The following is a 12551-nucleotide window of genomic DNA, read 5'->3' on the forward strand; positions in this document are numbered from 1 at the left end:
ACTGACAGTCGGCAGCGCATCCATCCTGTACGAATACAGACTGAGAGGGTAGTCTACTACAGCAGTCTTCAGGGCCAGATGTATCCAGCTGGATTTGCAGGAAGTGAATCACAAAAAATGTGGTTGCCGGTAAATAATAATCTTTTTATTTATATAGCGCCAACATATTCCGCAGCGCTTTACAATTCAGACAATTTATCAGCACTGTCCCCATTGGGGCTCACAATCTAGGTAAATCAAAGCAAATTGGATTGGTGCGGAACTAATCAGCTCATCCCCACTGACGCCCCCTCGTCTCCACCGCTATCCCCATAGACGGTCTCTAGTCTCAACCGACGTCCGCTCGTCCCCGTCGATGTTCCCTCCTCCCCACCGACGTCCACTTCTCCCCATCGATGTTCCCCCGTCCCCACCGACGTCCGCTTGTCCCCATCAATGTTCCCTCGTCTCCGCCGACGTCCGCTCGTCCCCATCGATGTTCCCCTGTCCCCACCGACGCCCTCTCATCTCCATTAATGTTCCCTCGTCCCCATCGATGTTCACTCGTCCTCGTCCGCTTGTCCCCATCGATGTTCCCCCGTCCCCACCGACGTCCGCTTGTCCCCATCGATGTTCCCCCGTCCCCACCGACGTCCGCTTGTCCCCATCAATGTTCCCTCGTCTCCGCCGACGTCCGCTCATCCCCATCGATGTTCCCCCGTCCCCACCGACGTCCGCTTGTCCCCATCAATGTTCCCTCGTCTCCGCCGACGTCCGCTCATCCCCATCGATGTTCCCTCGTCCCCATCAACGTCCGCTCATCCCCATGTTACCTCATCTCCACCAACGTCCACTCATCCCCATCGATGTTCCCTTGTTCCCACCGATGTACCCTCCTCCCTACTATCATTATGTGCGATGTTGCCTTTCTGATCGACCAGTTTTCCCTGCAGCCATGAGACGGTGTAGTATCGCGCAGACATTGATCTGCGGCCTCGGTCGGTGACTGAGCTCCTCGGTCGGTGACAGATCTCCTCGGAGCCGCCTCTTCCGATCCCTCCCGGCGTCCAGTGAGAAAACATGGCGGCCTCCAAGTGCTCGCGGCTGAGCGGGGAGCTGTCCCGCCGGGTGCTGGCCTCGGTGGACACGCTGCTCTTTGACTGTGACGGGGTGCTGTGGCGGGGGGACGAGGCGGTGCCGGGGGCCCCGGAGCTGGTCACCGCCCTGCGGAGCAGCGGGAAGCGGGTCTTCTACCTGACGAACAACAGCACCAAGACCCGGGCCATGTACGCCGAGAAGCTGGGCCGGCTGGGCTTCGGAGCGGAGCCGGGGGAGGTGTTCGGCACCGCGTACTGCACGGCCCGGTACCTGCGGGACGAGGCGCGGCTGCAGGGGAAGGTCTATCTGATCGGCGGCACGGCGCTGAGCCGGGAGCTGGAGGCGGCGGGGATCCCGCATGTGGGCAGCGGCCCGGAGCCGGTCACCGGCGGGATGAAGGACTGGGCGGCGCTGGAGAAGGACCCGGATGTGCGGGCGGTGGTGGTCGGCTTCGACGAGCACTTCAGCTACATGAAACTGACGCGAGCGCTCCACTATCTGCAGGACCCGGAATGTCTGTTCATCGCCACCAACACCGACACCCGCCTGCCGCTGGAGGGAGGACGCGTCATCCCCGGTACTGACCTGACGGGACTGAAGCAGACGCCGCTCGGCCTCCTATATAAAGACTGACATTGATTCCCATAACAATCAATCAGAGCGCAGCTCTCAATTGTACTGAGCACTGTAAAGAATGAAAGCTGCGTTCTGATTGGCTGCAATGAGTAACTAAGACAGTTTTCTTTTGACGCTGAGCTCTGATAGGTTGCTATGGTTATCCAGGGAAGCTTTCTGTTATTTATATTTGCCCAGCGGTGCTGGCACCGCCCCCCATTCTGTATGGAGGACTATGTGGGGCCCATTATTCTGTATGAAGGACTATGTGGGGCCCATTATACTGTATGGAGGACTATGTGGGGCCATTATTCTGTATGGAGGACTATGTGGGGCCCATTATACTGTATGGAGGACTATGTGGGGTCATTATTCTGTATGGAGGACTATGTGGGGTCATTATACTGTATGGAGGACTATGTGGGGGCCATTACACTGTATGAAGGACTATGTGGGGCCCATTATACTGTATGGAGGACTATGTGGGGCCCATTATACTGTATGGAGGACTATGTGGGGCCCATTATACTGTATGGAGGACTATGTGGGGCCCATTATACTGTATGGAGGACTATGTGGGGCCCATTATACTGTATGGAGGACTATGTGGTGCCATTATTCTGTATGGAGGACTATGTGGGGTCATTATTCTGTATGGAGGACTATGTGGGGCCCATTATACTATATGGAGGACTATGTGGGGCCCATTATACTGTATGGAGGACTATGTGGGGCCCATTATACTGTATGGAGGACTATGTGGGGCCCATTATACTGTATGGAGGACTATGTGGGGTCATTATTCTGTATGGAGGACTATGTGGGGTCATTATACTATATGGAGGACTATGTGGGGCCCATTATACTGTATGGAGGACTATGTGGGGCCCATTATACTGTATGGAGGACTATGTGGGGTCATTATACTGTATGGAGGACTATGTGGGGTCATTATACTGTATGGAGGACTACGTGGGGTCATTATACTGTATGGAGGACTATGTGGGGTCATTATACTGTATGGAGGACTATGTGGGGTCATTATACTGTATGGAGGACTATGTGGGGTCATTATACTGTATGGAGGACTATGTGGGGTCATTATACTGTATGGAGGACTATGTGGGGCTATTATTCTGTATGGAGGACTATGTGGGGTCATTATTCTGTATGGAGGAGGACTATGTGGGGTCATTATACTGTATGGAGGAGGACTATGTGGGGTCATTATACTGTATGGAGGAGGACTATGTGGGGTCATTATACTGTATGGAGGAGGACTATGTGGGGTCATTATACTGTATGGAGGAGGACTATGTGGGGTCATTATACTGTATGGAGGAGGACTATGTGGGGTCATTATACTGTATGGAGGAGGACTATGTGGGGTCATTATACTGTATGGAGGAGTATGTGTGGGGCCCCCCCCATACTGTATGGAGGAGTATGTGTGGGGCCCCCCCCCATACTGTATGGAGGAGTATGTGTGGGGCCCCCCCCCCATACTGTATGGAGGAGTATGTGTGGGGCCCCCCCCCATACTGTATGGAGGAGTATGTGTGGGGCCCCCCCCCCCATACTGTATGGAGGAGTATGTGTGGGCCCCCCCCCCCATACTGTATGGAGGAGTATGTGTGGGCCCCCCCCCCATACTGTATGGAGGAGTATGTGTGGGGCCCCCCCCCATACTGTATGGAGGAGTATGTGTGGGGCCCCCCCCCATACTGTATGGAGGAGTATGTGTGGGGCCCCCCCCCATACTGTATGGAGGAGTATGTGTGGGGCCCCCCCCCCATACTGTATGGAGGAGTATGTGTGGGGCCCCCCCCCATACTGTATGGAGGAGTATGTGTGGGCCCCCCCCCCATACTGTATGGAGGAGTATGTGTGGGGCCCCCCCCATACTGTATGGAGGAGTATGTGTGGGGCCCCCCCCCATACTGTATGGAGGAGTATGTGTGGGGCCCCCCCCCATACTGTATGGAGGAGTATGTGTGGGGCCCCCCCCCATACTGTATGGAGGAGTATGTGTGGGGCCCCCCCCATACTGTATGGAGGAGTATGTGTGGGGCCCCCCCCCATACTGTATGGAGGAGTATGTGTGGGGCCCCCCCCCATACTGTATGGAGGAGTATGTGTGGGGCCCCCCCCATACTGTATGGAGGAGTATGTGTGGGGGCCCCCCCCATACTGTATGGAGGAGTATGTGTGGGGCCCCCCCCCATACTGTATGGAGGAGTATGTGTGGGGCCCCCCCCCATACTGTATGGAGGAGTATGTGTGGGGCCCCCTCCCATACTGTATGGAGGAGTATGTGTGGGGCCCCCCCCCATACTGTATGGAGGAGTATGTGTGGGGCCCCCCCCATACTGTATGGAGGAGTATGTGTGGGGCCCCCCCCCCCCATACTGTATGGAGGAGTATGTGTGGGGCCCCCCCCCCCATACTGTATGGAGGAGTATGTGTGGGGCCCCCCCCCCCCATACTGTATGGAGGAGTATGTGTGGGGCCCCCCCCCCCATACTGTATGGAGGAGTATGTGTGGGGCCCCCCCCCCCATACTGTATGGAGGAGTATGTGTGGGGCCCCCCCCCCCCATACTGTATGGAGGAGTATGTGTGGGGCCCCCCCCCATACTGTATGGAGGAGTATGTGTGGGGCCCCCCCCCCATACTGTATGGAGGAGTATGTGTGGGGCCCCCCCCCATACTGTATGGAGGAGTATGTGTGGGCCCCCCCCCCCATACTGTATGGAGGAGTATGTGTGGGCCCCCCCCCCCATACTGTATGGAGGAGTATGTGTGGGGGCCCCCCCCCCATACTGTATGGAGGAGTATGTGTGGGGGCCCCCCCCCCATACTGTATGGAGGAGTATGTGTGGGGCCCCCCCCCCATACTGTATGGAGGAGTATGTGTGGGGCCCCCCCCCCATACTGTATGGAGGAGTATGTGTGGGGCCCCCCCCCCCATACTGTATGGAGGAGTATGTGTGGGGCCCCCCCCCATACTGTATGGAGGAGTATGTGTGGGCCCCCCCCCATACTGTATGGAGGAGTATGTGGGGCCATTATGCTGTATGGAGGAGTATGTGGGGCCCCCCATACTGTATGGAGGAGTATGTGGGGGCCCATTATGCTGTATGGAGGAGTATGTGGGGCCCCCCATGCTGTATGGAGGAGTATGTGGGGCCCCCCATGCTGTATGGAGGAGTATGTGGGGGGCCCCCCATGCTGTATGGAGGAGTATGTGGGGGCCCCCGTTATACTGTATGGAGGAGTATGTGGGGGCCCCCGTTATACTGTATGGAGGAGTATGTGGGGCCCCCGTTATACTGTATGGAGGAGTATGTGGGGGCCCCGTTATACTGTATGGAGGAGTATGGAGGGCTGTTAATACATCTCAAGGTTGACCCGTGACTTTTATTTTGTCCATCTCTGTAGTTGACATCCCTGCATTAGATGTACTGAATGATTGTGACAGCGGAGGAAGTGGCTCCATCCCGTCAGGCGCTGTCGTGTCCCCGATGCTCGGCTCGTTGCTGCATATCTTACATAAGACTGGTGATGGGTGACGCAATCAAACACATCAACTCTTGTATGCGTCCGGTTATTGCAGAACCTAATTACTCTGTTCACACTTGCACTAATGTGACAGATGGCATCAGCCGATAACGGCCAAGATCTGGAAAGAAACTTGCTGACGGCTTCACCCATGGAGCTGCTGATGCCAGCACTAGGCGGGTGTAATCTACAGCCTTATCTGTCAGCAGTGCTATTTTTGGACCTTAAAGGGGTTTTCCACTACTATTTTATTTTAATATATAAATCTTGCCCAGGTTGGTGTAGAAAGTGGGTTTTTTTGGGGGGTTTTTTTTTTACACCATACTGGGCCAGATCTTCATGTAAATATTAGTCAAGGACAATCCCTTTAAGCTGGCCACACACTAGAGATATTTTACAAGGCCGATTTAGACAAAGTCCATTCATCCGTCAGCGCCTTTTCTTGGCTCAAGATGGAGCTGATGGCAGATATGTTAGATTTTTTCCGCTTGTGATCTGGTGATCTAGTTTATTTATAGGGATTGGTGTCAAACTACAGATCTACATTCCATCACCCGAAGACCGGGCTGCAATAGAGACTGAGCCATCGTTTTGTCCAGATTGACCATTCGCTTGTGGCATTGTCGTCCACAAGATGGCGACCTTCACAGCACGAGATTTTCAGAAATCTGCTGTCTCAGGTCCCTAATGTGCGTCCAGCATTATCTTGGCTTCCAGCAGGGTTGTCATTAGATTTCACAATGCAAATGAAATACATTACTCTGAGGCTGGTGTACTTGCTGGAATAATCCATGTCAGCATAACTGTATGATCCTTTATAAAAGTTAACAGTTCAGTGTCCCTCCTCCCTGCTACTGAATCTGTACCAACATTGCCTGATTGACAGCCCATAAGTGCCCTCATCCCTGCTGCATCATCTCCACCCACCTAGTGTGATTGACAGCTCAAGTGCCACCCACATATCCTGATTGAAAGATCCTCAGAGCCCCTCCTCCTTACAGCTGCAGAATCTCCATCCACCTATCCTATTCTGATTTACAGCGCCTTAGTGCCCCTACTGCGGAATCCCCACCCACCTAGCATGATTTACAGCGCCTCCGTGCCCTTCCTCCCTGCTTCTGCATCTACCAACATTGCCTGATTGACAACCCCTCAGTGCCCCTCATCCCTGCTGCAGAATGTGCCACCCACCTAGCCTCATTGACAGCCCCTCAGTGCCCCTCGTCCCTGCTGCAATCTCCACCTACCTAGCGTGATTGACAGCTCCTCAGTGTCCCTCCTCCCTTGTACTGCAGAATCTCCACCCACCTTGCCTGATTTACAGCACCTGAGTTCCCCTTCTCCCTACTGCAGAATCCCCACCCACATAGCGTGATTAACAGCTCAGTGCCTCTCCTCCCTGCTGCAGAATCTCCACCCACCTTGCCTGATTGATAGTGCTTCAGTGCTCCTTTTCCATGCTGCAGAATCTCCACCTAGCCTGATTGACAGCTCCTCAGTGTCCCTCCTCCCCGCTGCAGAATCTTCACCCACCTAGCCTGATTGACAGCTCAGTGTCCCTCCTCCCCGCTGCAGAATCTCCATCCAACTAGCCTGATTGACAGCTCAGTGTCCCTCCTCCCTGCTGAGATCTCGCTGCAGCTGTCAGGCTGGCTGGGCGGAGACTGAATACATTGGACTCATTCTCTCTCACTTTTTAGCTGGACTCCTAAAATGAGCTGTCCGGTTTGGATTTTCTTTAGCAGCGCTCAGGCTTTTTACCTGTTGTCCGTCTCTTCTTTAGGAACCGGCTGCATGGTGCGAGCAGTCGAAACTGCAGCTCATCGCAAAGCGCAGGTGATCGGGAAGCCCAACTCTTTCCTCTACGACTGCGTTGTCAAAGAATGTGGCTTGGATCCGTCAAGTACCGTGATGGTGGGAGATCGCCTGGACACAGACATCCAAATGGGATCCACCTGCGGGATCCGGACACTCCTGACCCTGACCGGATTCTCCAGTCTTGAGGAAGCAAAGTCTCACCAAGAAAACGGCTCCCTCTCCTTGGTCCCTGACTTCTACGTGGACTCTGTTGCCGATCTGCTTCCGGCGCTGTCTCCTGCCGATCAGTGACCAGTCCGTTGCGGTTCCGTACTGCCTCCTTGTCCGGGGAGCGATCACCTGCAGCTGAATTTACATAGAATGAAAAATTATATCTGTATTATTTATTTTACAAAATATTGAATTATTTTACAGAAACTGCGTTCAATTTCAGTTCATTTTTTTGCGGGGGAGCGAAGAGGGAACGAGACCCTTACAGGATAGATTACACTCATATATTGTAGTTCTTGGTTCCATCCCATCCATAGGGATGAAAACTAAAAATAAACTTCCGCTAGGAAGAAAGACGGCCCCATACTTCCTGCTCACTGCAGACACACTTGACCACTGCAGTCAATCACTTTAGTCACTTTTATAACCAGTGATCGGATGCAGCGGTCAAACAGGAAGAATGGAGACCGGTAGCGGACCTAGCTGAGGCGCATCGGGAGTATTAGGTTACAGCATCCTTAGTGCTGTAAGGGATATATATGATTGATAGGTTGGGGTCCCTTTCTGCCGCTGCATTTAGAAAGGGGTGACAAAATGCAGAGCTGCCGTGTAGGCCCTCCATAATAGGAGCTATGGAAAAAGCAGAGAGGTGACGCCTAAGGGATTAGGAATACTCCGGTAACACTTCCAATACTTTGGGCTAATTTTGCCCATGTTACCTGGCAGTAAGTGTTGCAGCTCTTTACTGCAGCCACCTTAAGTTTGGGGTATACGGAAAGTGATTGGCTGCAGTGGTCAAGTGTGTCTGCAGTGAGCAGGAAGTATGGGGCCGTCTTTCTTCCTAGCGGAAGTTTATTTTTAGTTTTCATCCCTATGGATGTGATGGAACCAAGAACTACAATATATGTGTAATCGATCCTGTAAGGGTCTCGTTCCCCCATGCACTCTCACGCAACGCACGCTCGCCCTATGCACTCTCACGCAACGCATGCTCGCCCTATGCACGCTCGCCCACGGGCGTGCGTTGCGTGAGCGTGCGTAGGGCGAGCGTGCGTGCATTGCGTGACCGTCCACAGGACGAGCATGTGCCGTTCTGCTGGATGTCGTGGGAAATGTAGTTCTCAATGGCAAGGCTGCCTGATCGACCATTCTGCTGTCTCTGCCTCCACCTGTAAGTGTGACTGTCGTACGGAGGACACAGAGGAGATGGGTGAAAGGTTATTGATCATTTACAATAATTAATTGGTCCTCGTATTTCCAGACATTTGATAATGTGATAAATAGATAAATCGGAAAATTAATTAATTTATAAATAATATCCTATCACCCTTCCCCCACCCCCTCCAAAAAAAAAAGCGCCGACTACTACCCTTCTCCCAACCTGCTGTCCAGAAGTGGGGCGGGTCTATGTCTACAGGAAGTGGGGGCGGGTCTATACAGGAAGTGGAAGCAGGTCTATAGCTACAGGAAGTGAGGGTGGGTCTATGTCTACAGGAAGTGGAAGCAGGTCTATAGCTACAGGAAGTGGGGTGGGTCTATGTCTACAGAATGTGGGAGCAGGTCTATAGCTACAGGAAGTGGGGGCGGGTCTATACAGGAAGTGGAAGCAGGTCTATAGCTACAGGAAGTGGGGGCAGGTCTATAGCTATAGGAAGAGTGGGCGGGTCTATTTCTACAGGAAGTGGGGGTGGGTCTAGTTCTACAGGAAGTGGGGGCTGATCTATATTTACAGGAAGTGGGGAGCTGGTCTATATCTGCATAAAGTGAGGACGGGTTTATATCTACAGGAAGTGGTAGCGAGTATATTTCTACAGGAAGTGTGGGTGGGTCTATATAGCTCTACAGGAAGTGTGGGCGGGTCTATACAGGAAGTGGGGGTGGGTCTATATATCTACAGGAAGTGGGGAGCTGGTCTATATATAAAGTGAGGACGGGTCTATATCTACAGGAAGTGTGGGTGGGTCTATATCTCTACAGGAAGTGTGGACAAGTCTATACAGGAAGTGGGGTGGGTCTGTATCTACAGGAAGTGGGAGCTGGTCTATAGCTACAGGAAGTGAGGGCGGGTCTATTTCTACAGGAAGTGGGGACGGGTTTATATATCTACAGGAAGTGGGGGTGGGTCTATACAGGAAGTGGGGGCAGGTCTATATCTACAGGAAGTGGGGGCGGGTCTATACCTCTACAGGAAGTGGGGGCGGGTCTATACTTCTACAGGAAGTGGGGGTGGGTCTATATTTACAGGAAGTGGGGTGGGTCTGTATCTACAGGAAGTGGGAGCTGGTCTATAGCTACAGAAAGTAAGGGCGGGTCTATTTATACAGGAAGTGGGGGCAGGTATATATATCTACAGGAAGTGGGGGCAGGTCTATAACTACAGGAAGAGGGGGGTGGGTCTATACAGGAAGTGGGAGCGGGTCTATAGCTACAGAAAGTGGGGATGGGTCTATATCTACAGGAAGTGTGGGTGGGTCTATATATCTACAGGAAGTTTGGGCGGGTCTATATGTCTACAGGAAGTGTGGGCAGGTCTATATCTACAGAAAGTGGGAGCGGGTCTCTACAGGAAGTGGAGGCTGGTCTATATCTCTACGAGAAGTGGGGATGGGTTTATATCTACAGGAAGTGGGGGCGGGTCTCTATCTCTACAGGAAGTGGGGGCGGGTTTATATCTACAGGAAGTGTGGGCAGGTCTATTTCTACAGAAAGTGTGGGCGGGTCTATATATCTACTGGAAGTGTGGGCGGGTCTATATCTCTACAGGAAGTGTGGGCTAGTCTATGTATACAGGAAGAGGGGGTGGGTCTGTATCTACAGGAAGAGGGGTGGGTCTATATCTACAGGAAGTGGGAGCGGGTCTATAGCTACAGGAAGTGGGGGCGGGTCTTTCTACAGAATGTGGGGGCGGTTCTATTTCTACAGGAAGTGTGGGCGCGTCTATATGTCTACAGGAAGTGGGGGCAGGTCTATTTCTACAGAAAGTGGGAGCGGGTATATACAGGAAGTGGAGGCGGGTCTATATTTCTACGAGAAGTGGGGATGGGTTTATATCTACAGGAAGTGGGGAGCAGGTCTATACAGAAAGTGGGGGCGGGTCACTAGCTCCACAGGAAGTGGGGGTGGGTTTATATTGACAGGAAGTGTGGGCGGTCTATATATCTACAGGAAGTGTGGGCGGGTCTATATCTCTACAGCAAGTGTGGGCGAGTCTATATCTACAGGAAGTGGGGTGGGTCTGTATCTACAGGAAGTGGGGGCGGGTTTATATATCTACAGGAAGTGGGGACAGGTCGGTCTATACAGGAAGTGGGGGTGAGTCTATTTCTACAGAAAGTGTGGGCTGGTCTATATCTACAGGAAGTGGGGTGGGTCTATCTACAGGAAGTGGGAGCTGGTCTATAGCTACAGGAAGTGAGGGCGGGTCTATTTATACAGAAAGTGGGGGCGGGTTTATATGTCTACAGGAAGTGGGGCAGGTCTATAGCTACAGGAAGTGTGGGCAGGTCGGTCTATACAGGAAGTGGGGGTGAGTCTATTTCTACAGAAAGTGTGGGCGGATCTGTATATCAACAGGAAGTGTGGGTTGGTCTATATCTCTACAGGAAGTGGAGGCGGGTCTATACAGGAAGTGGGAGCTGGTCTATTTCTATAGGAAGTGGGGGCAGGTCTATATATCTACAGGAAGTGGGAGCGGGTCTATAGCTACAGGAAGTGAGGGCGGGTCTATTTCTGCAAGAAGTGTGGGCAGTTCTATTTCAACAGGAAGTGTGGGGGGGTCTATATGTCTACAGGAAGTGGGGGCAGGTCTATATCTACAGAAAGTGAGAGCGAGTCTATACAGGAAGTGGAGACGGGTCTATATGAGAAGTGGGGATGGGTTTATATCTACAGGAAGTGGGGAGCAGGTCTATATCTACAGAAAGTGGGGGAGGGTCTATACAGGAAAGTGGGGGCAGCTCTCTACAGGAAGTGGGGGTGGGTCTATATCTACAGGAAGTGGGAGCAGGTCTATATCTACAAGAAGTGTGGGCGGGTCTATACAGGAAGAGGGGGTGGGTCTATTTCTATAGGAAGTGTGGGTGGGTCTCTATAGGAAGTGAGGGCAGGTCTATAGCTACAAGAAGTAGGGAGCATATCTATATCTCTACATAAAGTGGGGATGGGTCTATATATACAAGAAGCGGGGGCGGGTCTATATATACAGGAAGTGTGGGCAGGTCTATATATCTACAGGATGTGTGGGCGGGTCTATATCTCTACAGGAAGTGGGGGTGGGTCTATATCTACAGAAAGTGGGAGCGGATCTAAACAGGAAGTGGAGGCGGGTCTATATCTCTACAAGAAGTGGGGGTGGGTTTAAATCTACATCTACAGGAAGTGGAAGCAGGTCTATAGCTACAGGAAGTAAGGGCGGGTCTATTTCTACAGGAAGTGGGGGCGGGTCTATACAAGAAGTGGAGGCGAGTTTATATCTCTACAAGAAGTGGGGGTGGGTCTATATCTACAGGAAGTAGGGAGCGGGTCTATATCTACAGGAAGTGGGGGCTGGTCTATACAGGAAGTGGGGGCGGTCTATATCTACAGGAAGTGGGGGCAGGTCTATATCTACAGGAAGTATGGGCGGGTCTATACAGGAAATGGGGGTGGTTCTATTTCTATGATGAGTGGGGGCGGGTCTATATATCTACAGGAAGTGGAGGCAGGTCTATATCTCTACAGGAAGTGGGGAGCAGGTCTATATCTCTACATAAAGTGGGGACGGGTCTATTCAGGAAATGGGGACAGGTCTATATCTATAGGAAGTGGGGGCAAGTATATCTACAGGAAGTGGGGGCGGGTCTATATCTCTACAAAAAGTGGGGGTGGGTCTATATCTCTACAGGAAGTGGGGGCAGGTCTATATCTCTACAGGAAGTGGTAGAGCAGGTCTATATCTACAGGAAGTGGGGGCGGGTCTATATCTACAGGAAGTGGGGGCAGGTCTATATCTCTACAGGAAGTGGGGCGGGTCTATATCTACAGGAAGTGGGAGACGGTCTATATCTACCAGAAGTGGGGGCGTGTCTATATCTACAGGAAATGGGGGCAGGTCTATATCTATAGGAAGTGGGGGCAAGTATATCTACAGGAAGTGGGGGCGGGTCTATATCTCTACAAGAAGTGGGGGTGGGGCTACATCTCTACAGGAAGTGGGGGCAGGTCTATATCTCTACAGGAAGTGGTAGAGCAGGTCTATATCTACAGGAAGTGGGGGCGGGTCTATATCTACAG

At 52.4% G+C, this 12551-nt stretch overlaps 1 protein-coding gene across 1 annotated transcript; it reads left to right on the forward strand.

The window, feature by feature from the left end:
• The first annotated feature begins 994 nt into the window (after window positions 1–994).
• On the forward strand, window positions 995–7487 carry PGP (phosphoglycolate phosphatase). The gene is made up of 2 exons (XM_073648349.1): window positions 995–1654; window positions 7036–7487. The coding sequence occupies exons 1-2, from the start codon at window positions 1060–1062 to the stop codon at window positions 7359–7361; spliced, it is 921 nt and encodes a 306-aa protein (XP_073504450.1). The 5' UTR covers window positions 995–1059; the 3' UTR covers window positions 7362–7487.
• The last annotated feature ends 5064 nt before the right edge of the window (window positions 7488–12551 follow it).

Source organism: Phyllobates terribilis, unplaced genomic scaffold (genome assembly GCF_046119375.1).
Source record: "Phyllobates terribilis strain yellow unplaced genomic scaffold, ASM4611937v1 Scaffold_9__5_contigs__length_417890890, whole genome shotgun sequence".
Lineage (NCBI taxonomy): Eukaryota > Metazoa > Chordata > Amphibia > Anura > Dendrobatidae > Phyllobates > Phyllobates terribilis.

What these genes read in the sequence shown, in the direction of transcription:
- PGP (XM_073648349.1), top strand. Translation starts at nt 1,060, where the DNA reads ATGGCGGCCTCCAAGTGCTCGCGGCTGAGCGGGGAGCTGTCCCGCCGG. An exon ending in GGGAGGACGCGTCATCCCCG is followed by an intron (nt 1,655 to 7,035) that starts GTACTGACCTGA and finishes TCTCTTCTTTAG; the next exon opens with GAACCGGCTGCATGGTGCGA.